The 17,810-nt window shown below is 45.2% G+C and overlaps 1 protein-coding gene across 1 annotated transcript in view; it reads left to right on the forward strand.

The window, feature by feature from the left end:
* LOC120058744 (cadherin-4-like) overlaps positions 1 to 14,206 on the forward strand; it is a 93,942-nt gene extending 79,736 nt beyond the window's left edge. The window contains exons 10-14 of the mRNA XM_039007485.1: positions 5,685 to 5,921; positions 9,579 to 9,812; positions 12,313 to 12,452; positions 12,812 to 12,976; positions 13,901 to 14,206. Of these exons, the coding sequence (XP_038863413.1) occupies positions 5,685 to 5,921; positions 9,579 to 9,812; positions 12,313 to 12,452; positions 12,812 to 12,976; positions 13,901 to 14,107 (983 nt within the window). The 3' untranslated portion in view covers positions 14,108 to 14,206. The remainder of the gene's footprint in view (positions 1 to 5,684; positions 5,922 to 9,578; positions 9,813 to 12,312; positions 12,453 to 12,811; positions 12,977 to 13,900) is intronic.
* The last annotated feature ends 3,604 nt before the right edge of the window (positions 14,207 to 17,810 follow it).

The raw sequence follows: 17,810 nt of genomic DNA on the forward strand, positions 1-17,810 counted from the left end.
ACAACGTTCCTTTGTGGGAATTTCAGTCCTTCAGCTTAACATTTTCTACAGGTTTCCTCGTGGTTCTATTGTAAAATAATGTCCTCGGAACATTAACAATCCTTTCCATAACAAGCACAAGAAAACATTAGTAGCATTCAAAGAACGATCTAAGAATATTATTTCGGGAACACACACATTCCATTCTCAACGTCAACAGAACTCTTTCTATCCTCTATCTTGTTGAGCGTGTTCAGGTGTGTTGGCCGCGGCAACTAATCGGCCACACCTGATCTTAATGAGTGCTTGTTTCGTTTGAAATGGGGTCTGTTTGAATAGACTAAAATGAAAAGCTTTGTATGAGTAAAAAAACAAACATGTCATGCTAGCTCCTTCCTGGTGGCACAGTGGACTCATTCCATGTATAGAGAAGAGAAGATCATAGGTTGCAATCTGACTGACACCATGCCACAATAAAAAAGGCGTGTGTTTGCATGATTAATGCCAAAGCAAATTAATATCCATGTGTCCTATCTGTGCTTGTCATTCAAAACAGTTAACTCAAACTAAGCTAGCGGTGTTATTAAAACATCTTATTGAAACATGTTCTCAGAACATTATTTAATTACCTTCAAATAACCTTTAATTCCCGTTCTCAGAACTTTAACAAAACTTCCCAGGAAAACTTTCAGGGTACCGTAGTAAAATGTTCTCAGAACGTCCCCTAAAAATGTACATTCCTAGAACAGGCATTATTTTCTCTTCCGTTCTCAGAACATTTAAAAAAACAAACGTTCAGTTTTACCGGTCAGAAAACGTATGGCTTCGTTCTCAGAACCTCCAAGGAACCAAATGTGTTAGCTGGGGTGGGATTAGACAGCAAACCCATTAGGGCTGACACGCTCCCGTCATTTCCATGCCTCTGTCTCTCTTTCTCTCCTTTTCCTTCTCTTTTTCCATTACTCATTCTCTGTCCCTGTCTCTCTCCTTACAAACCTTTTGAATGCCCTCTGACCCTATGAGTTGCTTGTGACGCGGTTTCTCTGCACTCTGCTTCTGTCTTCACCTCTGTCGCTCCCCTCTCATCATGCAGAGGTAACCCAGTTTTGAGGTAACCCTAATTGCTCCTGCAAGTCTCTCTGGATAAGAGCATCTACTAAATGACTAAATTGTGTGTGTGTGTGTGTGTGTGTGTGTGTGTGTGTGTGTGTGTTCGTTGCAGACTGTGTGGGTGTAGGGGGAGTGTCTATAGTAATAATGTGTGAGAGATTATGGTAAAACGCGCTGGGGGTTGTGGGAGGAAGGGAAGATGAGAGGAGTGGGCAGAAACAGAAAAGGGGGGATGACAGTATTTGGGAGAGAAACACTGTCAGAGAGAGCAACCATATTATCATGGCTGTCACCACCAAGTCACCTACACACGTCTGTTTTAACCCACCTATGTATTTGTTTGTTTCCTTTTTAAAGAACATAAGGGGCTAGAAGTCCTTTTTTCACGCCTGGAATCTTTTAGCTGACATCAAGAAAAAAACTAATACAAATCCTTTTGAGGAATTTACACAAACATAATTATTTATTTAGCTGGTTAAAACCCCCATAATTCTCCTATCAGCCTCAGCAAGCTGCTTCCACATGTCCCCCATACATTACTGGGATTAACTCACTAAACCACCAGACAGGGGAAGCCTTCCAGTCTCTCTGTGTGTGTGTGTGTGTGTGTGTGTGTGTGTGTGTGTGTGTGTGTGTGTGTGTGTGTGTGTGTGTGTGTGTGTGTGTGTGTGTGTGTGTGTGTGTGTGTGTGTGTGTGTGTGTGTGTGTGTGTGTGTGTGTGTGTGTGTGTGTGTGTGTGTCTGCTTGTGCGCGTACATGTGTGTGTGTGTGTGTGTGTGTGTGTGTGTGTGTGTGTGTGTGTGTGTGTGTGTGTGTGTGTGTGTGTGTGTGCATGCATGTGCTTAGGCTATGTGGTGTGTGTCTTACCACTCTTCACTCACAAGTAGCTTCTTTGTTCCAGTAGAAAAGGTAGGGAGTAGAGATTGAAACAGTAGGACTACGCAGTGGAGTGAAAGTTAGGGACACAGTATCCATAGTGCTGTGGGCAGTGCTGGAGGTTTAGCCATGTAGTCATCTGAGCAGTGAAGGTAGAGGGAGTCACACACAGACTAGTCTAGGAGGAACTCATCTCCTGGACTTCGATGGAATGAGAACATACAATATGGTCCGTCTGTCACTAGGTAGACCACAGAGAACGGACTGGCAGGCAGCTACCAGGTTTTATTTACACACCTCTGTTTATTGTGGATATGGTCATCATAGGAGTATTGGAGACTGGTACTGTACAACAGAAAACATTGAAATGATAGTCTCCCCATGGTAAATGTAATTCCTCCTTCGACCACTTCGTCTGTCAGTTAGCCAGCTTCCCCACTGTTGCTGCTAAATGTCAAAGGTTATGAACTCGTAAATGATGTATATGATCATGACTGCAGGAAACAAGGTATGCCAATATCCCAATCTGCAACCCACACTTTTATTTGACTGGGTGTCTCTGCTTCAGGTGTTTCTGTGGCCTACTCTAAGTCAACCTTATTACTGTCCTGTTCAAGCGATCCTTCTCTGCTACCCCTCTCCCTCTCTCCACCTCTTTCCAGCTCCTATCTAAGTTCTCTTTATTTCGCTCTCACTCTCCACCTCTTCTGCCCTCAATGTCAAATGTCTTGCAACGTTGCCGAGTTTAATCGCCAGATCTGTGAGCTTTACATAAATCTTTTTTTAAATCTTCTTCATTGGGATTAGGTCGAGACCAGGCCTGGGCAACTCCAGTCCTCTGGGGCCCGATTGGTGTTCCCCTATCACTAGCAATCACACCTTAAACTAATTGCATTTTTAACTGAAGATCATGATTAGTTGATTGTTGGTGTGTAAGCTGGGGCTGAGGCAAAAGTATGACACCAATCAGGCCCCCGAGGACTGGAGTTGCCCAGGCCTGGTCCAGACCTAATCCCAATTGAGATGTTGTGTCAGGACTTGAAACGAGCAGTTCATGCTTGAAAACCCACAAATGTCGCTAAGTTAAAGCAGTTCTGCATGCAAGAGTGGGACACAATTCCAACAACTACTAGAAGCATTTGGTTGAAGTCATTGCAGAGAATGGTGGCACAACCAGTTATTGAGTGTAAGGGGGCAATTACTTTTTCACACATGGGAATTGGGTGTTGCGTACAGTGCCTTCGGAAAGTATTCAGACCCCTTGACTTTTTCCAGATTTAGTTACGTTACAGCCTTATTCTAAAAAATATATATTTTTTTTTTAAATCCTCAGCAATCTACACACAATACCCAATAATGACAAAGCGAAAACACGTTGTTCAAAATGTTTAAAAATGTATTTGAAATACAAAACGGGAATACCTTATTTACATAAGTATTCAGACCCTTTGCTATGATACTCGAAGTTGAGCCCAGGTGGATCCTGTTTCCATTGATCATCCTTGATGTTTCTGCAATTGGAGTCCACCTGTTGTAAATTCAATTGATTGGACATGATTTGGAAAGGCACACACCTGTCTATATAAGGTCCCACAGTTGACAGTGCAGCTCAGAGCAAAAACCAAGCCATGAGGTCGAAGAAATTGTCCGTAGAGCTACGAGACAGGATTGTGTCGAGGAACAGATCTGGGGAAGGGTACGAAAAAGTTTTTGCAGCAGTGAAGGTACCCAAGAACACAGTGGACTCCATCATTCTTAAATGGAAGAAGTTTGGAACCACCAAGACTCTTCCTAGGTCTGGCCGCCCGGCCAAACTGAACAATCGGGGGAGAAGGGCCTTGGTTAGGGAGGTGACTAAGAACCCGATGGTCACACTGACAGAGGTCTAGAGTTCCTCTGTGGAGATGGGAGAACCTTCCAGAAGGACAACCATCTCTTCAGCACTCCAGCAATCAGGCCTTTATGGTAGAGTGGCCAGACAGAAGCCACTCCTCAGTAAAAGACACATGACAGCCCGCTTGGAGTTGCCAAAAGGCACCTAAAGAACTCTCAGACCATGAGAAATAAGATTCTCTGGTCTGATGAAACCAAGATTGAACACTTTGGCCTGAATGCCAAGTGTCACGTCTGGAGGAAACCTGGCACCATCCCTATGGTGAAGCATGGTGGTGGCAGCATCATGCTGTGGAGATGTTTTTCAGTGGCAGGGACTGGGAGACTAGTCAGGATCGAGGGAAATATGAATGGAGCAAAGTACAGAGAGATCCTTGATGAAAACCGTCTCCAGAGCGCTCAGAACCTCAGACTGGGGCAAAGGTTCACCTTCCAACAGGACAACGACCCTGATCACACAGCCAAGACAACACAGGAGTGGCTTCGGGACAAGTCTCTGAATGTCCTTGAGTGGCCCAGCCAGAGCCCGGACTTGAACCCGATCGAAAATCTTTGGTGAGACCTATAAATAGCTGTGCAGTGACACTCCCCATTCAACCTGACAGAGCTTGAGATGATCTGCAGAGAAGAATGGGAGAAACCTACCAAATACAGGTGTGCCAAGCTTGTAGCGTCATACCCAAGAAGAATCAAGGCTGTAATCACTGCCTAAAGGTGTTTCAACAAAGTACTGAGTAAATGGTCTGAATACTTATGTTAATGTGATATTTCAGTTATATTTTTTTATGAATTTGCAAAACGTTCTAAATATCTGTTTTTGCTTTGTCATTATGCGGTATTTTGTGTAGATTGATGAGGGGGGGAAAACATGTAATCAATTTTAGAATAAGGCTGTAACGTAGCAAAATGTGGAAAAAGTCAAGGGGTCTGAATACTTTCCGAAGGCACTGTAGGTTTTTGTTAAATAAATAAATAAAATAAGTATCAATTTTTGATACTTGTAAACTCAGGTTTCTTTTATTTAATATTAGTTTTAGGTTGAACATCTGATAATATTCAGTATCAAAAATACGCAAAAATAGAGACGATCAGAAAGGGGGCAAATACTTTTTCACGGCACTGTGACAGTGAGGGGGGGATAGGGGAGCAGCTGAAGGTATTATTCCAAGATTGGAGGGAGAAGAATAAGGATATCATCTCCACGATTTACCCAGAAATCCCTGTGTGGATATCTGCCTGGGTTCCTCTCTCTCTCTCTGTCTCTCTCTCTCTCTCTCTCTCTCTCTCTCTCTCTCTCTCTCTCTCTCTCTCGTGCTCTCTCTCTCTCGTGCTCTCTCTCTCTCGTGCTCTCTCTCTCTCGTGCTCTCTCTCTCTCTCTCTCTCTCTCTCTCATATTACAGGAGATACATCTCGCTATCTAGTTATCTCTCTCTTTCGGTCTTTCTCTCCATCTCATCCATGCAGTCTCCCTTTATTTGCTTTCTCCAAATCGCCACTTCCTCTTTCTTTTTCTCTAGTTTTCTCAATTCATCTTCCTACCCCATCTTTCTCTCTCTCTCCCTCTCTCCCTACAAGTCATTGTTCTGTTGGGGTATTGTTTGAAAGGGCTGTGAGTGCTCTTATCAGTGTGTGTGTGTGTGTGTGTGTATGGCTGTGCGGTCATGTGTGGCCATGAGTGTTTGCTTAACAATAACAATAACTCTTCCCTTACCTCATCTCCCCCTATCCTCTTCCTCTTCCTCTCCTTTCCTCCCCTCCCCTCCTACCTCTTCTTCTTCGCCCTCTCTTCCCTCCCTCCTCTCTACCTCTCCCGTCCCCCTGCCCAGGCTCTCCCATGGCCAGCGGTACAGGGACCCTCCAGATCTATCTGATAGACGTGAACGACAACGCTCCGTCTCTGCTGCCCCGCGAGTCTCAGATCTGTGAGCGCATCAACCGCAACGCCGGCATCAACATCACGGCTGCAGACACAGACGCGGACCCCAACGTGGGCCCTTTCGTCTTCGAGCTGCCCACGTTCCCTGCTAGCATACGACGCAACTGGACAGTGTCACGTCTCAACGGTGAGGGGACGGGACCGGCAGGGGTAGATGGGGGTTGGCCGATGATTGGCTGAATACCCTGGGAGCAAGGTGGTTGGAGTTGTCAACAAAGTTAACGACAGAAATATGATGCCAAGTTTCTTTGACAAGAAATATACACATATTTGACTTTTGCATGTCATAAAACCGAATGACCACTGCCGCACACGCTGCCTCTGTTTTCAACATATTCATTTATACTATATACGAACGAACGAGTGCACCAGGGAGAATGGTCGTCACTAGTTACCACACCTACAAAGTCATGAAGCCCACCTATTTCTACAGTTTATCTTCTTAAAATGTGATTTTCAATCTAATCTTAACATTAACCACACTGCTAACCTTATGCCTAACCCGAACCGTAAATTAAGACCAAAAAGCTCATTTTGTATGGTCAATTTTGACTTTGTGGCTGTGGTTACTAGTGGAAACCAGGGAGAACGCGACAAGCATTCAGATGTAGTAAGTGAAAACACATTATCTACACTAACTGGGGACAGCTTGCTAACATAATGTCACAAAGCATGATGCGCTAGCCATTTAACTTTCATTCTGAAATAACGTCATATTTCCGGGATGGAGACTAGACCAGACCCAGAAGTTCTGACTGAACGGACACATATTTGAGCACCACAGGACGGTCCATTTATTTTGTGCTGTTATAATTGATGCTATGAAATCCTCAGATTTCATTAGGTCAGTTCCCCCTCATAGCAAATAGCTAGCAAAACAAGCCAAGCAATGTTCACAAGGCTTATGAGCCCACAGAGGCAGGCTAGTGCTGGCAGTCACTGAGGGGCAGTGTAGTAATTAATTGAACAGCTTGTTTTGAACAATATATGTATTTTTGTACATCATTTGGGGTCTTTTTAAGCTACAATATGAGGTCCTAAACCTAACATGAACATCCTTGTAGCTGTGTGGGAAATAATCCAAATTATTGCTTTGGGGTAAATTGTTCCATCTGACCAGGGGCAATCAATCATATATATACCCATACAAATAATGATTACATTTTGTCAGTGTTATGGATAATATGCATAGTACATTCATGTGATTAGTCAAGTTCAAATTATGAAAATTGCCTTCCTTTTGGATTTGCCCCCATTTAGGCCCCCAATTGAAGTGTTTTCTTCCCAGGCATTATGCAAGGCATTATCACTGGGGTATGAGGTTACACCAGGGCCTGAACCTGTGTTACAAGTTTTAAAGGTGAACAGTCAAAATCATTTGATAATATTTGAAGGAAACCAGATCAAAGTAAACTCAGCAAAAAAAGAAACGTCCTCTCACTGTCAACTGCGTTTATTTTCAGCAAACTTAACATGTGTAAATATTTGTATGAACATAACAAGATTCAACAACTGAGACATAAACTGAACAAGTTCCACAGACATGTGACTAACAGAAATGGAATAATGTGTCCCTGAACAAAGGGGGGGTCAAAATCAAAAGTAACAGTCAGTATCTGGTGTGGCCACCAGCTGCATTAAGTACTGCAGTGCATCTCCTCCTCATGGACTGCACCAGCTTTGCCAGTTCTTGCTGTGAGATGTCACCCCGCTCTTCTACCAAGGCACCTGCAAATTCCCAGACATTTCTGGGGGAATGGCCCTAGCCCTCACCCTCCGATCCAACAAGTCCCAGGCGTGCTCAATGGGATTGAGATCCGGGCTCTTCGCTGGCCATGGCAGAACACTGACATTCCTGTCTTGCAGGAAATCACACACAGAACAATCAGTATGGCTGGTGGCATTGTCATGCTGGAGGGTCATGTCAGGATGAGCCTGCAGGAAGGGTACCACATGAGGGAGGAGGATGTCTTCCCTGTAACGCACAGCGTTGACATTGCCTGCAATGACACAAGCTCAGTCCGATGATGCTGTGACACACCGCCCCAGACCATGACGGACCCTCCACCTCCAAATCGATCCCGCTCCAGAGTACAGACCTCGGTGTAACGCTCATTCCTTCGATGATAAACGCGAATCCGACCATCACCCCTGGTGTGACAAAACCGCGACTCGTAAGAAAAGAGCACTTTTTGCCAGTCCTGTCTGGTCCAGCGACAGTGGGTTTGTGCCCATAGGCGATGTTGTTGCCGGTGATGTCTGGTGAGGACCTGCCTTACAACAGGCCTAAAAGCCCTCAGTCCAGCCTCTCTCAGCCTATTGCGGACAGTCTGAGCACTGATGGAGGGATTGTGCGTTCCTGGTGTAACTCTGTTACACTGTTGTTGCCATCCTGTACCTGTCCCGCAGGTGTGATGTTCGGATGTACCAATCCTATGCAGGGGTTGTTACACGTGGTCTGCCTCTGCGAGGACGATCAGCTGTCCGTCCTGTCTCCCTGTAGCGCTGTCTTAGGCATCTCACAGTACGTACATTGCAATTTATTGCCCTGGCCACATCTGCGGTCCTTATGCCTCCTTGCAGCATGCCTAAAGCACGTTCACACAGATGAGCAGGGACCCTGGGCATCTTTCTTTTGGTGTTTTTCAGAGTCAGTAGAAAGGCCTCTTTAGTGTCCTACGTTTTCATAACTGTGATCTTAATTGCCTACCGTCTGTAAGCTGTTAGTGTCTTAACGACCGTTCCACAGGAGCGTGATCATTTATGGTTCATTGAACAAGCATGGGAAACAGTGTTTAAACCCTTTACAACGAAGATCTGTGAAGTTATTTGGATTTTTACAAATAATCTTTGAAAGACAGGGTTCTGAAAAAGGGACGTTTCTTTTTTTGCTGAGTTTATGATGACCAAAGTATTAAAAATGACTGTTGCTTCTACATTGATAAAGTTTGATCAAAAAGTTACTGGTCCCCACGTCAGAAACGTGGATTCATTATTAAACTCTTAGTTCAATACACCAAGGATAACGTTATATTCTCTTACCTCATTTAAATAAGTACTGCCTTGTAACCAACATTGGAGAAGACGTGTTTGCAGAGGGAAATTGTTTATATAGCTTGATTGCTACTCTACTGACACCTGTAAGGTGTCAGCAAATTGAATTAAAAGTTTTCCCTATTCATCTATGGCAAAGATAAGTACAGTATATGTTTCCCCTTTCATCTGTGTCTGATGTTAGCTAGTTACTGGCTAGCTAGTTCTTCAGCCAGGATGGAACAAAAGGGGAGAAGGGTCGTTCAAAACTCAGATATCACTGATGCAATTTCAATGTTGTTTGAGTCGCTTTGTGTATCACCAAATTAGCTTGAGATGATCTTACTACAATACCGCTCACCGCATCCATGTTGCTTGACATAAGAGCTGTCAATCAAGGCGAGCTCATGAATATAAGCGCCTCGCCCACAGATCCTGTCTTTTCAAACTTCCTGGTAGTCAAAAGGGACAAAGTACTTTTTAGAGTGAAAAAGTAGGAAGTGTTGAACTCTGTCCCTGTGCTCAATTTACCCCATACACAGACTAGCTATGTTTTCAAAACTGTTATGTTTACATGAATCCCTTTTGTTTGTGTTGTGTATTTCCAGGGATACATAGCATCCTGAAATATATGTTGATGTCTTTGTTCGAAAGAATACTATATTTCACTGTAAGAAATGCCTCTCCCCTATAGATGTCTCTTATCAGTGGTAGTAACCTCTGTCTGTCTGTTCTCTCTGTCCTTCCCCAGGTGACTATGCCCGGTTGAGTTTGCGGACCCAGTATCTGGAGCCGGGGGTGTATGAGGTGCCTGTGATTGTGACCGACTCAGGGAACCCTCCCCTCTCCAACAGGTCCGTTATCAAGGTCAAGGTGTGTCCGTGCGATGAGAACGGAGACTGCACCCTTGTCGGGGCTGTGGCTGCCGCTGGACTTGGGACTGGAGCCATCATTGCCATTCTCATCTGTATCATCATACTGCTCAGTGAGTATGGTGGACTGGTCATCTTAGAAACATATGTAGGAACTTCATTTCAACCAGATTGATACAGCAGGAAATCCTGCATCAACAGGAAAGGTGAATTATTATGCAGATTATAATTAATGGACATTTTGTAGTGGTTGATACATGTATCGTAAGGGAAAATGTAGTCTGAAATGTAAGTGGAAATTGCAAGAAATTGCAAACTTCCGAAGCTTTTTTTAACATCCGTGCACGCACACAAACTATTTATCTTGTACTCAGAGACACGTAGGAAATACACACACACCTGCCATACCTCCAGACGCATCACTCTGATTCGCTCAGAGCCATCACTTTCTAATTAACAACCACCGCTCTCAGAGAGAATAGAAACCAACATGTCTTCCTTCCCCCTCCCATTCCCCCTGTAGCTACCACCACCTCCTCCATACATACTGTACATCAGATCCCTCTGATCAGATGTAATTATACCGCCTTTCTTACCAGATGCTGAAACGGGTTAGGATTGGTTGCTCTTTCACACACTGGGCCGTTTGGGCCTTACATTCATCAAACATTTATCATGCAGTTAACACAATAACATAAAGGTGGTGTTATAGATGAATTCTTAGCTGGCTATCAGAATGTGCTGTCTCTGAGTTGGTGACCCTATGGGTTTTATTATTGTGTTCTGCCGGAGAGGGGGTTTTAATGTGGACTTGTTTTGCTGAGGTTCTGCTTGCTGGTTTGTTTTGTGATGGTGTGGTCTGGTGCTCATACCGTATTTATATGGATTACATTTCAGGGGTTGGAACCGAAACTATTTTCCAATCGTTTCGTTCTGAATGTAACCATCATTTTTTTCGTTCCATTCCACTGTTCCAACCAGCAAAATAAAGTTCTGAACCGGTTCAAACCCCCCCAAAAAAGTAACGGTTTATGCCGTTCCTTTCTTTTCCTTTTAAAACTTTTAAAACTTTTTTTTGTTGCGTTTATCTCGACATTATATTACTTCACCAATGGATAGAGTAGCTTGCTATGGAGCGGGCAAGCTATGTGCATGCATTGGACAGACAAGTGTAGTGTAGGGTATGATATGCGACCGAAATTCCGCAGGTGAGGAGAGTGCTGGGCATGAAGCGCTGGGCATCTTGTTGTTATGACATGCATTATCTGAATTAGGCCCACAAAATTATACCTACAGGGCCTCCCGGGTGGCGCAGTGGTCTAGGGCACTGCATCGCAGTGCTAACTGCGCCACCAGAGTCTCTGGGTTCGCGCCCAGGCTCTGTCGCAGCCGGCCGCGACCGGGAGGTCCATGGGGCGACGCACAATTGGGCTAGCGTCGTCCGGGTTAGGGAGGGTTTGGCCGGTAGGGATATCCTTGTCGCTCCAGCGACTCCTGTGGCGGGCCGGGCGCAGTGCGCGCTAACCAAAGGGGCCAGGTGCACGGTGTTTCCTCCGACACATTGGTGCGGCTGGCTTCCGGGTTGGAGGCGCGCTGTGTTAAAGAAGCAGTGCGGCTTGGTTGGGTTGTGCTTCGGAGGACGCATGGCTTTCGACCTTCGTCTCTCCCGAGCCCGTACGGGAGTTGTAGCGATGAGACAAGATAGTAATTACTAGCGATTGGATACCACGAAAATTGGGGAGAAAAGGGGATAAAAAAAATAAAATAAAAAATTTATAAAAAAAATAAAAAAAATTATACCTACAGAGGAGCGGCATTTATGAAGGAACTCTGAATGTCTTTGAACTTCAGAGAGTTGGCTTAACTGACGTTGGACCGGAGCTAGCTAACGTTGGACCGGAGCTAGGCCTTGATCAGGCTTCTCAGTTCCATTACATTACACATAATACCGCCTAGAGTTTTTGAGAGCTAGACCAGAGCTAGCTAACAAGCTAGCTAGCTAATAAGCTTGTATGTGCAGAGCGACACCAGAATTAAAAGAAGAAATGCATCTTACCTTTTTTAGTTAATAAATCCAATGTGAAGCGTGATAACTATAGTATGCTTAACTAGCATTGAAAAATGTAATCCATTGTTCTCTAATTAAAAATCTCTCTCCCTAATTTCTGAATCACGTCTGTAACATCAGAAGCTACAGTAGACTATGCATGCTACGGAGAGAGGGACAGGTGGCCTACACACATATACACTGGCAACGATTTTCAGCTGGCAGGCAGACACATTTCTTTGTTACATTTTTTGTGGAACTGGGGGAAAAATCCCTGGAAATTAAAATAACGTTATTAACCGGTTCCCATGCAATTAAAATAACGGTTCTGCTCCTGAACAGTATAGATCACTTTCGTTCTCGGTTCTGGTTCTATTCCTCTAAAAATGTCATTATTTTCGTATACTTTTGTATGGAGGTACAGTCCTATCCTCCACAAATATGTAGAGCTTTTTCTGTGGTATTTTATTTTGCAGTAAGCCAATAATGTATGTTGTTTAAGGTGTGTTGGTTGTGTGTTTTTGCAGTATTATTGTGTTATTTAAGGTGTGTTGTGTGTGTTGCAGGTATGGTGCTAGTGTTTGTACTGTGGATGAAGCGCAGAGAGAAGGAGAGACAGACCAAACAGCTGCTGATCGACCCGGAGGACGATGTCAGAGATAACATCCTGAAATACGACGAGGAGGGAGGGGGAGAGGAGGACCAGGTACCCATCACACACACACACACACACACACACACACACACACACACACACACACACACACACACACACACACACACACACACACAGACAAACACTCAGACAGACACACACACACACACGCACACACAGAGACACACACTCAGACAGACAGACACACACACACGCACACACAGAGACACACACTCAGACAGACAGACACACACACTAACAGAGATACAGACCTATAAACAACTACACACATACACACACACACGTGTATGTGTATATATACAGCATATATCACATACACCCACAAACACTGACAGCCAGGCAGGTCTGTCTTGAGGTTGGCTGTCTTATCTGTGTGTGTCTCTGGGCAGGACTATGACCTGAGCCAGCTGCAGCAGCCTGACTCTCTGGAGCACATCATCAGTAAGCCCCCGGGGGTACGGAGGGTGGACGAGCGCCCCATCATCCCTGAGTCCCAGTACCCCATTCGACCGGTGGTCCCCCACCCTGGGGACATCGGGGACTTCATCAACGAGGTGAGAGGGGGGCAACCAGGGGTCATAGTTTTGTTTATTCCTTCATCAAGGACTTTTCTACTTGAGATCTGACACAAACACACACACACAATTCCACGCACAAGGTACTCCAAACACGACTCAAGGTAGAATGACAAACTTACAATACGAGACTACACAAACACAGAACATAAGACATTCAGATCAGTAAATAAGATGGAAGTGTATATACGTACTGTGTACTGTTATTTCTAAGTATTTTGATGCACCTTCTGTTCTAGGTACATGTGTGAGACGTGAGGGTAATATTGCATAAATGTAGGAATTTTCTGCAAGTTGTTTATTTACAGGTTTCAATGCTCTTAACTTTGGCAACAGTGGAGATGGAGATTACCTGACAGCTGTTATCACACAAACACACACACACACACACACAAACACGCACATACTGTACTCGCACACACACATGCACACGCTCACTTGCGCGTACGTAACCCCAATCTCAACACACTCATGCACGAAGGCTTTGATTGACAGGCGCCGTGACAACACGTTCACACTTGAGAAGTGTTGGCAGCTGTTCAGCTTTGATCCATCCTGCCTACACACACACACACACACACACACACACACACACACACACACACACACACACACACACACACATTGATCTCGCTCCAGCAGTCTGGCAAAACACAAACACATTGTGGCTCGGCAGCCCACTGTATCCTCTTTGGGGATTCTACATCCCTGCCAATGACATCACTCTGTCACTCACAATATATTGCCTGAATGCCAATACTTACAATTTTCTCCATGGTGCTTTCTTAGCTGTTATCTTACAAAAAGCCTAGCCTACTCTGTCTTTATATAGTACTACACACTAACCTTTGATAATCATGTTGGCCTGTATGCCAATACTTACTCTCCTCTCCCTCCCTGCAGGGTCTGCGGGCGGCGGACAATGACCCCACGGCCCCTCCCTATGACTCCCTCCTGGTGTTTGACTACGAGGGCAGCGGCTCTACGGTCGGCTCCGTCAGCTCCCTCAACTCCTCCAGCACAGGGGACCAGGACTACGACTACCTCAACGACTGGGGCCCCCGCTTCAAGAAGCTGGCCGACATGTACGGGGGAGGGGATGACGAATAGGGCCACAGGGGGGCCTCGTTAGAGATCCACTCCCCCAGCCGAACCCCCTCAGTTGGTCTGCCATGCTCTCTCTCTCTCTCTCCAACCTTGGAGAGACAGATAACACAGACACACACACACACACACACACACACACCAATATACACCACACACAACAATATACACCACACACGGCAATACACATTACACACGACAATACACACCACGCACGACAATACACACACCCCACGCGACAATACACACCACACACACACACAAACCAACTGAACTGACCTAGCAACTGACCAATCAATCAAGCAACCGCCATAGTGAACTGTGCAGTGAGGCAGCTTTGTCCTTCTGTACTGTATTGTACTGTACTGAGCCCTCTCCTGCTCCAAGGTGTGTGGGGGGAGGGGGGTAGATTTTGGGGTTGGTTACTTTTGTTTTATGTTATTTAAAAAAAAAATGGTGTCCTCACTGTCCTTAAATGCAAGCTATTTCCTGGTGTTTGGAGGCCATTGGTTTTCTATTTCCCCCATCAGCCCCCAGCCTGTCCCTTTGCAGATAGATTGAGGTGCATATTGTGTGACGGGGAAGAAAAGAACAAAAGAAACACAGAAAGTAAACTCTTTCCTCTGCGTGGAAGGCCCTGGTTTAATCTCTCTGAACTTGAATGCCATAGAACAGAAGCACTGTTGTTTAAGAAGTGCCTTCAGTGGTGCGTATTTGTTTTTGCTGACTCCCGCTAACTCAGGATTGGTGGCCATTTTCCGGGCTAACGTGCACCCCGTCGTCCCCCATCCCCTAATTACCCCTCGCCTTTCAATTGTGACCTTCCCGTCCCTTTTCCTGTGTGTCATGTCCATCGCCCTGCAATGTAACACGGGCAGATGCAGTATAAGTTGCAGTGGGGATTTGCCTTTGGGGGTGAGGGGGGTATCGTTGGTGTGAATTTCGGAGAGGGAGTGCTCTGTACAAAGACAGACAGTATATCTCCTTAGGTGAAGGACAAATCTTTTCTTTCCAATCTGGCACATCTCAGCTTCTAATGCACAGCCGTCACCTGTGTGACAATAGGAATCATCACACTGACGCAGAATGGGACTGTGTCGTTAGACAACATGTATTTACTGTATTCAAACAGTGTGTACCCTCCGAGAGCAGTTGAGTTTGGATGGTTTTGTGACTTTGTGGTCTTGTGGTCTTGAGTTCGCATTACTTTGCACTTTTAACTTAGCGAGGCTGTGTGAGCTAGGGATAGAGGGATGACGAGTCATTTTTAATGTGAAAGAAATGAATCCATAGGAGTTTTTCTTTTCTTTTTTTTACCTAGTCTCTCTTCTTAGATGAAGGATATGGGTGGGTTGCATGGTTTCTGTCCCCCGTTTCCAAATGTTGTCAACTTGGCACTAGTTGTCTTGTGGTCTTACTGGTCAATGTGTTGAGGAAAACTATATAAACTGTAAAAAGATGAGAAAAAGGGGTGTAAAAGTAGGTATTTTTTAAGTATTAGAACAAACCGTTTGTGCTCCGTCTCTGCTGGCATTGCTGGCAGAGAAGACAAATTGTGAGACCCAAAGTTTCAAGCATCGACTTTAGTCTTTTTTTGTGCTGATTCACTGTTGCGTCTTGACACACTTTTGATATGCCATCTCTGATGCTGGTCCCCGTCGCAGCAACAGAGAGAGCGAGAGAGAGAGAGAGCTGAGATTCTGTCAGGGACTTAGCAAGCACCACAATCTGTCTCTCCTCGGACACGTTCATTCATTTGAAATGCAAGAGGTTTTGAAAACGTGTCGGAGAACATATGTCTCTTACAAACTTTTTTTTGGGGGGGGGAAAGAGCGATGGAGAAGAACTGCACTTTACCAAAGCAGGGTTCAATAGTGCTAAACATTTCACTCTTTAGAGAAGAAGGTGCCTATGAGGAACACACATTTTATTGTCTTTTGTGTAAACAGAACTACCCAACATTCCTATGATATACAGTGCATTTACCCCGGTTATACACTTGTTTCTCACTCACACACGGGCAGAAGTCCTTTTGTAAATGACCTTTCACATAGTGTTCCCGTGTTCCCAGTTGAGGAGATGCTGAAGAAATCAACACGGCTTCTCTCGCACTGCCCACTCACACAGTCCACTCATTCTCTCGGCAGTTAACGGAGTCCATCGGAATGTTGTTCTCTTTCAGAACTGTCCGCTGAGTTCAATGTCATTTCAGTTGAGATTTTACACTTGAGAGAAATGTGGTTTCTATACGTAGAGATACTTCTCTCTCCCTAAGCTCTTTCTCTCTAATGGTGGATTTGACAGAAATTGGGCAGGGTTATATATTTAATTCATCCTCCAGTTACCCTTCGTAATAAAGAGGATTATGGATCCTTCCAGGTAGTCTCCTTGACAGAGAGAGAGAGAGAGAGAGCCTTTAAACTCCTAGATAAGATATGAGGAGAGGAGGACTCTCAACGTCCCATGCTCATCCACCCAGCTTCCCCTTCTATATCAGCTCTTTACACACTACATCCAGCATCTCTTCGTCACATCTTCCTCTGGAGAAAAAATATATGTACAGTATGCCTTACAGAGAGGGGAATGGAGGGAGGGAGGGAGGGGGGGATAGGGGCAGAGAGGTGGGAGGAAGCAAAATGATAGGAAGGGCACTGAAAGGGGGAGTAGGTCATATATGGGCTGTTGAATAACAGTGAGTTGGACCCCAAACCCACCTGATGTAGAGTGACAGGGCATCAGTGGGTATGAACTTTGACCCTCTGGTCTTGCTGTGTACCGACAATGCCTTTGGATGGTGACATACAGAGAAACAGGAAGTGGTATTTAGGGTTTCCACCTCACCTCTCGCCATCGCAAAGTAGGATTAGTGCTCCTCTCTTCACTAAAGCTTAGCTCGATGCACGCACGCACGCACACACGCACGCACACACACACACACACACACACACACACACACACACACACACACACTGCACAGCTGTTGCTGTTCATGATTCATGATTATCTCCGACGTATAAATGTTGTACATAAACTTTTCTTTTTTTACACATTTTGTTGTTTTGTACATTTGTTCACTTTATATTCTTCACCCTGTGTTTTGTTTTCTTTGTTGTTGGACGAGTAGCCTGCGCAGTCTGCTCGCCAGCTTCAAGTCCCCACAAAAGCCATTTGCGTTCACGGAAGATTCAAAGAGACTCATAACGCTCACAGCCGTACTTGTTGATGTGGGTGTCGCCGTTCAAGGTCGGCGTCGTTATTACATTACACGACGTCCTCCTATACATATTTGCACTCAGCCTTTCTGGGCATCACCCTGCATGTCAACCCATATCGATAAGGCCTCCTTGCTATGCCCCACCCGAGAGAGTCCAGCCTGGCTGATGGCCAGACAGCATTCAGAAAGACATGTTTCATGACTGCCTGCTGGTCCCTCCAGTCTGTCAAATGTACACCTGCATGGGTGGCAGCGGACAGAGAGGAGACCCAGGCACTTTATGTTCCCACTTTACTTAAGGCTGCTGTCATAAGCGCTACATAGCATCCTCACGTGAACAGGCTGCTGCCTGTCATAGTGAACGTGTCACTATCTCGGAGTTATTAGAGAGACAAATGAAGCCGTGTCATTCCAACGCTATGAGGGGATGAGAGGTGAAGCCAGGGAGGGGTGAAATGAAGGTGCTGGATAAACGAAGGCTTGAATTGGAGGTTT

This window comes from Salvelinus namaycush, chromosome 14 (genome assembly GCF_016432855.1).
Source record: "Salvelinus namaycush isolate Seneca chromosome 14, SaNama_1.0, whole genome shotgun sequence".
In the NCBI taxonomy this organism is placed as follows: domain Eukaryota; kingdom Metazoa; phylum Chordata; class Actinopteri; order Salmoniformes; family Salmonidae; genus Salvelinus; species Salvelinus namaycush.